The sequence below is a fragment of the Electrona antarctica genome (genome assembly GCF_951216825.1).
Source record: "Electrona antarctica genome assembly, chromosome: 9".
Taxonomy (NCBI): Eukaryota; Metazoa; Chordata; class Actinopteri; order Myctophiformes; family Myctophidae; genus Electrona; species Electrona antarctica.
Genome location: NC_136790.1, coordinates 26479537 through 26488977, shown reverse-complemented (window position 1 = coordinate 26488977; position 9441 = coordinate 26479537). Strand labels below are relative to the sequence as shown.

At 43.5% G+C, this 9441-nt stretch overlaps 1 protein-coding gene across 6 annotated transcripts in view; it reads right to left on the bottom strand.

Annotated features, from left to right (window-relative positions):
* Nucleotides 1–1497: 1497 nt before the first annotated feature.
* LOC306930320 (band 4.1-like protein 1) overlaps nucleotides 1498–9441 on the bottom strand; it is a 103448-nt gene continuing 95504 nt past the window's right edge. For all 6 annotated transcript variants that reach the window (XM_079511220.1, XM_079511222.1, XM_079511223.1 and 3 more), the window contains 4 exons: nucleotides 7819–7914; nucleotides 4858–4938; nucleotides 3945–4061; nucleotides 1498–2114 (listed from right to left, as the gene is read on the bottom strand). In XM_079511220.1, coding sequence (XP_079367346.1) covers nucleotides 2109–2114; nucleotides 3945–4061; nucleotides 4858–4938; nucleotides 7819–7914 — 300 coding nt within the window. In that variant the 3' untranslated portion in view covers nucleotides 1498–2108. The remainder of the gene's footprint in view (nucleotides 2115–3944; nucleotides 4062–4857; nucleotides 4939–7818; nucleotides 7915–9441) is intronic.

The window sequence follows — 9441 nt, the reverse complement described above, 5'->3', positions numbered from 1 at the left end:
CTTTTTCAACTTTCTTAAAGCCAGAAACTCCACACATATCCCCAGACATGCCCCCTGGATACATTACTTACCAAAACATTCTCAAATTATCTTGATGACATCACTAGCTGACAGATTGACCTCTATAATCCTTGATATCAATGCCACAAAAGACAGCTACTAACATGAGTAGAGACAACTTGCATGGTTTCCTCCGCCATCGGTGTATGAATGTGTGAATTTAATGCACAATCTATGTTACATAGTAAAGTGCTTTGAGTAAAAGCGCTATATAAATGCATCATTTATTTGTATTAATTTATGGTGAACGCAATTCCTTTAGTGATATTCACTTACAGTAGTTAACCTAGGGTCCTGTTAATTTTACCAATTAAAACCTGGCATCTCTATTTGGCCATATCATACTACAAGCTCCCACAGCGTGTTATGACACACTGTGAGTTTGTGGATCAGCTACTTTTGCTATACGTCATATGATGATTTATATAGGGCATACGTGGTTAAGCACAGCCCAGAATAGAAGAGACACACGTTGAATATACCCAAGATCATAGGAATAACAGTCTGCCACGATGGGGGGGGGGGGGGGGGGGGGGGGGTAAGTAAGAAAAGGTTAGGGGGGGAAAGTATCCTCACATTTCTGTAACATTAGATAAAACATTATAAACTTGCTCTGAAAGTCTCAACTGTGCCAAAAATAACAGCATTTTATTTAGGATGATGGCAGCTTCACAAAAAAGGGGGGATAAGCGTGAGAGGAGACTGAGCTGAGTCCAAAACGGTTCTGTCCTCCAGAGCAGAAAAGCTCTGTCCTTATGTTCATCAGCAGTGTGGTCCATCAACTCTCACAGGTGTGTGTAATGTATCACACGTTGTCCCAGGAATCCCTACAGGTCCCTCTTCTGCCCTCAGCACTTCTCAAGGATTTTAGTTGTGGATGCGTCTACATCAGATCTTTCATTCCCACGGCTAGTTATGTATTTATTCTTTTCAAATCATGCACGAGATTATAATCATCTAATAATATACATATTTGATAAACAAGCAAACACTGGACATAAATTAGAACCTCTATAATAATTGCTAAAAATGTAAAAAGCTAATAAGACAGCTGTTGATTGATTATACTGATGTCACACCAGAGGCGACGGCCCTCCTCCCTCCTCCCCTGTACAGCTTCCTTCCCAGCCCTTCACACCCACCCTCATCCTCCTCCTCCTCCACCCTCATCAGTGCAGGCATTGCCATGGTGATTATTATAGAAAGCTATTTGTTGGGGGCAGGGTATTGGCGTTCCATAATATTACTAATCTGTGTTTGTGCGTGCGTGCATATGTGTGTGTGTGTGTGTGTGTGTGGGTGTGTGTGTGTGTGTGTGTGTGTGTGTGTGTGGGTGCATGCGTGCGTGCGTGCGTGCGTGCATGCGTGTTTCTGTGTGGGTGTTTGGAAGGTGTGTGTGTGTGTGTGTGTGTGTGTGTGTGTGTGTGTGTGTGTGTGTGTGTGTGTGTGTGTGTGTGTGTGTGTGTGTGAGTGTGTGTGGTGACAGTGGAGTAAACGAGGTGTGTACGAGTCTGGCGAGTGATCGACTGGATTCAACTCAGGCAAACACAACAAATCCTTGTAGTCTGTCAGATCAAATGAGATTTCTTCAAAGCCAGCAGACAGTGACTCTGACTCCATCCTGTAAAATGGATTAAATGCGAAACAAGAAACTACTGTATAGCAACAGGGGGATTCTAACACTGTATCAGCTGCATTTGATAGGGCTCCGCCACTGACCAACCCACTAAGTAGTCCAAAGAAGCAAATGTTTGGTTCCAACGGAGACAGCAGGGTGAGGGCGGGCGGTGTTTGGGGTGCTGAGAGAGGACGAGGGACTGGGTGGTTTCGGAGGCCGCGTCACAGTTGGTTCTGGCTAAAGGGAGTTTGGGGAGTGCAAGTCCGCTGCATTGTCAAGGAGACAGAGGAACGGAGTGTGTTGCTGCGGAGGTGTGTATACACAGTGGGGACAGAAGTCTTCTGATAGGGGTTTAGTGTGGCATACTGCAGGAGACCGACAACAGGAGTCCTTATCTCCTGTCCTCCATCCCAGGAGCCACCATGAGCAATCAAGACTGCAAATGAAATGACACATAACAGCATGCTTGAGTCAGAAATACAGACCAGCTATTATTACATTTGGACACATAATATTCATTGCGACACACATGCGTGGCATTAGACCTGAGTGCGCCATAGGCGCGCAAGATTCTAACATTATACAACATCTACATGGGACACATCATATGGTCATACCAGCATACTTTGATGTCAAAAAGCATGTGTGGTATGAAAAATAGGTTGGCATGTCTGACAAAAGTTCAGCTGAGCGAGGGACTTGCCAGCTTGTAAATGTGTTCTTTTTGATGAGCAACGTCATACTATGGAGTGTTTTCCTATTCATTCAATGCATGCCTTTTATGGTGTAATTGATTAACTAACAGGTGGGATTCATCATCTGATACACCTGTGATATGCACAAATCAAGGCTGTAGCCTGTACAGTCTTTCATTAATGCAATGTTGGTAGAAGAGCAGTACTACAAAAATAGTAGAAATGTAACCGATTACATGGCATCATCTGGTGGTTAAACTGGTGCCAGACTTCTGAGAAAAACTACAAAACTGAACCGGAAGTGGTTGTGTGATGAGTCATAGCTACAGTCTCTCAGTGTAAACAATGGTTTCATACACGCAAGGTTGGATTAAAGTAATATTAAGCTCTAAACATCATCCATTCTGACCTCAATCTGAGCCCTATAAATGCTTTGGATCTATGGGAGCCACCGGAGTCATCGATGGATGCTAAAAACAGCTAACAAACGGTAAATAAAATACTATTAATTCTGCATTAAATAACATTAATCAAACCCGAGATTTCTTGTTTTGGCACACAGTTACAATTTACAATTTACAATTTAGGCATTTAGCAGACGCTCTTAATCCAGAGCGACTTACATTAAGCAATAACAAAAGCATGGCATACATCGCATATATAAAAAGTAGTTATCATGAATCATAAACTAAGTATCTATGTTAACTATACATACTATACTATATAATATATTATACATGTGTACTATAAAGTGCTATGACTACATAAAGTGCAATTCTAGAGCTGTCTACGTAACAAGCTATAGGTCTGTTTAAAATACTATCTAAGTCTACATAATGTGCTATCTAAGGGGCTAGGCTAGGGCAAGTGCTACGGGCCATGGTGGAGTCTGAAGAGGTGGGTTTTCAGACTACGGCGGAAGATTGGGAGTGAGGCTGCAGTTCTGACTGTGATGGGAAGTGCATTCCATAGTTTTGGAGCCAGAAGGGAGAAGAGTTTGGGACGTGTGGAGCGTTGTCCCGGCGTTTTTAGTGAAGGTACCTCCAGCTTCCCTGCGTTGCGAGCACGAAACCTGAGACTTCCCGGGTTCGGCTTTGTGAATGAGGTAAACTTATTACATTCTACAGTATAACCTTAATTTATCTTCTGTGTGTTTTGTAGAATGGTTGTGACAGTGGTGACAGAGTTAAATTAAGTTTGATTTTACAATATGTATTTGGGTCCCAGAGATAGAAGTGCCAATAAATAGGGGGCCGTAGCCTAATTCAGGTCAAACTGGGGGCCCTTCAGCTGTACAAACCTTCTCTTATGGGGGTCCTTGGCATGTATTTTCAAATGGAGGTCCGCAGGCTAATGAGTATGATTTTGGGGGTCCTTGACATGAAAAAGTTTGGGAACCCCTGCTATAAAGTCAGTGAATACCAAGTGAATACTAAGTCATTGAATACTCAGTGAATAGTAAGTCAAGCCCCCAACAGAAAATCTCCTTAATTTTCACAGTCTAATGTTTGTCAGCTATGTACAGTACAGTGATGTGAACTTTGTATGTGTGCGTGCTCAGCTTCACGTACTTCTGATTTCCTTTGCTGCTCTTCGGTGGGGGACTCTGTTTCCCGGATGACCACAGCCTTTGTCACCAGCATGTCAGGGTGCATCTGCTTGGCCTCTTGGATGGCCATAGCTAGGGCCTAGGGAAACACAATTTGTCATCACATACTCTTCTAACAGTAATATACTTAGGGTAAAACTTTACTTAAAATGTCGGGTCTATAATGCATTATAATCTAATTGTTGTGATTATAAGGGATTATAACAGTCATTATAAATGTTTATAATCATGTAATGTTTATAGCGCATAGCATCATAATGCAAAGACATCATCGGCAGCAAGCGCCATTGGGTGATTGAGGATGAGTTAATATAAATATCTGTGCCGCTTGATGGTCAGTTCAGGGCTGGTCTAAGCTTTTTATAAACAAGAATGACTCATAACTGCCAGGTGCAGCAAGCTCTCGATTATGAACAGCTACAGAATAATCAGGTTGTGTGCCACAGCCTCTGCCTCAGCGCACAGCTTCATGTTGCAACGTTCAGAGTATGGGTTTATGCCGTTCAGGCTATGGGTTCCCATTGGCAGAGTCAGCTTAGAGACAAGGCAGCCAATCATGAAATAGTGTCCACTATGGTCACTACTAGAGGTAGTAGCATTGTAGCACATGTAGTCCAGGCGCTTTTCAAGCACCTGGCAAAAATAAATCCCTCTACGTCAGATAGAAAGGCACCAAACTACACCGTATTTAAGCCCAAACGCCAATGGCCGCACAGATGAATGCATTGGTTGGAAACTAGCAATGACACATGTGTGTCCTTATTTACGTCACGCTCCAGGTGCAAGATAGGGCTCTCAAGTGTTAAATTAACATTCAGGATTTTACTGTGTAACGATCAGTTGCATTATGGGGAAATACCACCTTTAAACCTTACCTGATCTTGGTCCACATCATCATCTCCAGTAATGATGATCCTCTTCTCAATTCTGGTCTCCGAGTAGCCTCCTTTCACAGTCTGCAATACGCGCACACACACACACACACGCACGCGCACACACACACACACACACACACACAACCTAGTTAGGAACAAGCATGAGTAAACCAAACACACTGTGCCCACAAAGCACAATTCAGCCCCTAGGAGCCAGTCAGGCGTGATTCTATTCTACGTCCGAGCATAGACATGGTAACGCCCTGTCTGCCTCTGATTGGCCTACTGACACTGCCAGCCTTACAGGCTTTCCTCCGAGGCAGAGCTCTGCTCCGAGGTGGATATAGTGCTGAATAGTCTGCCGCGAAATTACTCCGTAGTGGGATTTAATACAATTACGATATAATACAAGAGAATGACAGCTTCGCACGAGCGACAGTAATGTTTATTTTTGTAGAAGAGGAGAGAGAATAATTGATTGAATACGTACGCCGTAATATGATTTGGGTGTGTTCTAAGTGTTTTTGTTGTTAATGTGTAATGTATTTGTACGTGTAAACTTGAAACATTATTGTACTGTACTAAAAATGCCTATTTTCCCTTGATCTTTATCTTTTTTAGTAATAGTATTAGTTTACTATCTACTATAATTAGATTAATACACGATAATCAACACTAACACTTTATTTAGAACACACCCAAATCAAATCATAGTACAATGTACATGTTCAATCAATTATTCAATCAAAGCAAACGGCATAAACAATATTAGTTTGCCTATTCTACAAAAATAAAACGTACAAGTTAGGTGGTCTTTACACGAGAACGGTGATCATAGGAAACGGCAAAATAAAGTATTATTTGCTGGGGTCCCTTTAGACGAGAACAGCGTTTTGGGGAGGTGAAAACGCAACAAAGTGAAACCACCTTCCAGAGTGGAAATCTTTGAGAACACCGTTTCCTCGAGTCTCCATCTAAACAGGCAAAACCGCAAAACATCATGGCTCACAACGCATGTTTATTAGTTCCTACAATGAACAAGCCTCCCTCCTAACAAGCGCTGCTCATCAGCGATGGTGAATGTAAAACCATGATGTATGAAATGCCTTGTAATAGGTGGTACCGTGGCAGGCAGCAGCGTTTATGTAGCCTAATGTATTATAATATATAACCATCCCGTGGCACGCTCTGCCGGCATGCTCTGGGCTGCCTGTCAGCCTGTCTGTCACCTCGATGTGTTAGTAGAAAGCAGGCAGCGAGCGACAGCCACAACCCTGTCGTGGTCTGGAAGCGTCATTCAATAGGGTTGCGTGAAGGGGGGCTACCTGGTTCTTCTTCTTGTACGTGGGTGACTGGTCTATTTGGCAGCCCGTTACCGCCACCTAGCGACATTATAGCGTTTTCATAAAGTGTGCGTTCTCGTGTAAAGGGTCAATAAAACATAAGAACGCAACGGGACTTTGACGTTTTATCTGGAGATGGTCGCCGTCTAAAAGAGACCTTAGTTACAAGGCTGCATTCTGTCGCGTGTGCCAAGCTGGCATTCTCTTGTACTAGACCTGTACGTGCCCGTTGGCCACCGGCCTACTTGAGAACGATGCAACTTGGGAAATAATAATACCCGTTGTCAACTTGTCATAGCACCCATTTTAATTATCTGTCTGTGTCCCTTTTGTGCCCATACTGTATATGGAGATCTCTGTATCTGTCTGTCTGCCTCTGTCTGTCTGCCTGTGCCTGAAGAGTGTAAACTGTACTGGTTAAGTAATCAATTTGCAGGTGTGGGGTTGCCATGGCAATCAATTGGCTGAGGCAGAGGCTGGGAATTGCACAGGTGATGTGACTTAGGCTGATTAGGCCCACTGGCAGAGCCTGAGCAGAGCCTTTTGGGGTGGTTCTGGAGAACTGTGGGTCCGACCGACTCGATACCAGGCACTGCACTCCCTGTGGGGGTGTAGAATGCATGTGTCGAATGTGAAGTCGGTGGGGCAAACGGTAAACGGGCAAACGGGGACAGTGTGGTGAGATCATGGGGGCAATATATGGGCAGTGTCGGTAGGCCAATCAGAGGCAGGAGGCTGAGGCGGGGCGTTACCATGTCTATGCTCGGACGTAGAATGGAATCACTTCTATTCTACGACCTCTTGGTCAAACTCAAGCTTCAGATTAAAAATCCATATGTGGGAGTCTGGGAGACAAAAGGCAGATAATATGGTTGTTAATGACAAACTTGTTTGAATGGACAGAGTAAAAACCCTGATGCTGGCATTCAAAGCAACCAAAGGTATGGCACCGCCATATCTTGCAAGTCTGATCACACCCTACAAACCCTCCCGAGTGCTCAGATCAGCCGACGCAGGGAAGATGGCAGTAGCCTCCTTAAAAACACCGGGACAACGCTCCACACGTCCCAAACTCTTCTCCCTTCTGGCTCCAAAACTATGGAATGCACTTCCCATTGCAATCAGAACTGCAGATTCACTCCCAATCTTCCACCGCAGTCTGAAAACCCACCTCTTCAGACTTCATTTTAGCCCATAGCACTTGCCGTAGTACTCGACCTAGCCTCGACCTCCTACAGCGTATGAAAAGGCTCAACTTATGTATCTTAGATAGCTTTTTATGTAGACTTAGAGAGCAGTTTTTGTAGACTTATAGCATTTTAGGTAAACATAGTACTGTATAGTGTATATATGCATAGTTTCATTAATATAGATTTTCCACTGTTACGCTCTTAGCTTATGTATGATTCATGATAACTACTTTGTATGTATCTCTGGATTAAGAGTGTCTGCTAAATGCCTAGATTGTAAATTGTAAATTGACAACAGAAAGTACAGTTATTTGTTCGTCCAGCATTTGCTAAATACAGTCACATCACCAACAACAACATTTGGTCCAGTCGTTTCAAGCTAAGATACTGCATGTAGAGACATTAGCCCTATGAGCACATACATGTACCTTGGTAACTTGAGTAGTGGTTGCTGAGGTGACATTATCAGCTGTGATGGTCAGGGGGGATACAACTGAGTCTCTTCCCGGGTGGCCTGCTTTCACCTACAGAACAATGAGTGATTCACTCCATCTGTACAGTTCCAGGACCAGTTTTCACATTGCAGGAGGCTGTAGCAACTCATAATGTAACTAGAAAAAGTACCCTTCTGGGCACAGGTCTCCACCAGGAGGATAGGAGTGTGTGTGTGATGTTTGGCAAAATGTTTAGGAGTAATATAAACATGTTTTTCTTTTTCTTTTTTTTCTTTTTTGTTTGCAACAATTGTCTTCATTTTGTTGAGGAAATGCAGATCCAGATCACTCATAGCATCTCTGAGGATAGAATTCTGGATGAGCAGGACATGTTCAGAATGTTGTACAAAATGGGCCACTCCTGAAAACTTTGGAAGGCAATCTTAGCCAATCAGTGTAGAATCTGAGAAATCCAACAGACTCGTCTTGATCACATGACTACAGAGATAATGTGTACCGATTTGCGTGAGATTTGGATGAAATCTGTGCCTAACATAAACAATGTGTTTTCCAGAAATCGGCCTCATGGTGGCGCTATAACCGGCAGATGTGGAGGGATGCAGGGAAAATGTTTTTCCATGGCCTCTAGGGAGAGCGCATACATACGTCCTATACAGATAGATGCAGTTATAGGTAAAAACAGGAATTGCCCTGTTATAGCGCCACCGTGAGGCTGATTTGGGAAAAAATTAGTGGCATGTCATCCTCGGCCTAGTGGAAATATGCGTGCATAATTTCACGGAAATTGCACACTGCGTTTGTGATTTGTGGCATTTTGTTCGAAACGGACCAATCATGTGAGCTTTGGAAGCCAATCTTAGCCAATCAGGATGGAAGATGGGAAATGGTGCAGATCTGTGTTGATCACATGACTATGGAGATAGTGTATACCGAATTGTGTGATGTATGGATAAAATGTGTACGAGTAATCTACAGAAATGTGTTTTGACTAAATCGGCCTGATGGTGGCGCTATAACAGGTCGTTGAGGAATATTTGGGGCAGAGGTTCGTCGTTGACATCCAGGGAGTGTGTGTGCAAAGTTTGGCATGGATCGGGCCAACGGTGCCGGAGATTAGCTGGTAACGGACGGACGGAAGGAAGGAAGGAAGGAAGGAAGGAAGGAAGGATGGACGGACACACGCACACACACACACGGACGGAGTGCAAAACATACTCTCTCCCCATCCCTTCGGCCTGGTGGAGACAATAAGGGCTCATAATGTAATAATAATTTAAATGTAATAACTCATAATGTAATAATCAGCTCATAATGTAATAAAAACATGAGCGCATAACATAATAACAGATTTTTCTATAATGTAATAATGTGTTACATTATGAACGAACACATTCACAGTGACTGTAGTGGTAGTAGCAATGTAGTAGTGAGTGCCTAACAAGTACATTGCACACGTGTGCAGATATAGTTGTTAGGCACTCACTCAAACACGCACAGTACGCACCCACCCACCCACACACACACACACACACACACACACACACACACACACACACACACACACACACACACACACACACACACACACACACACAC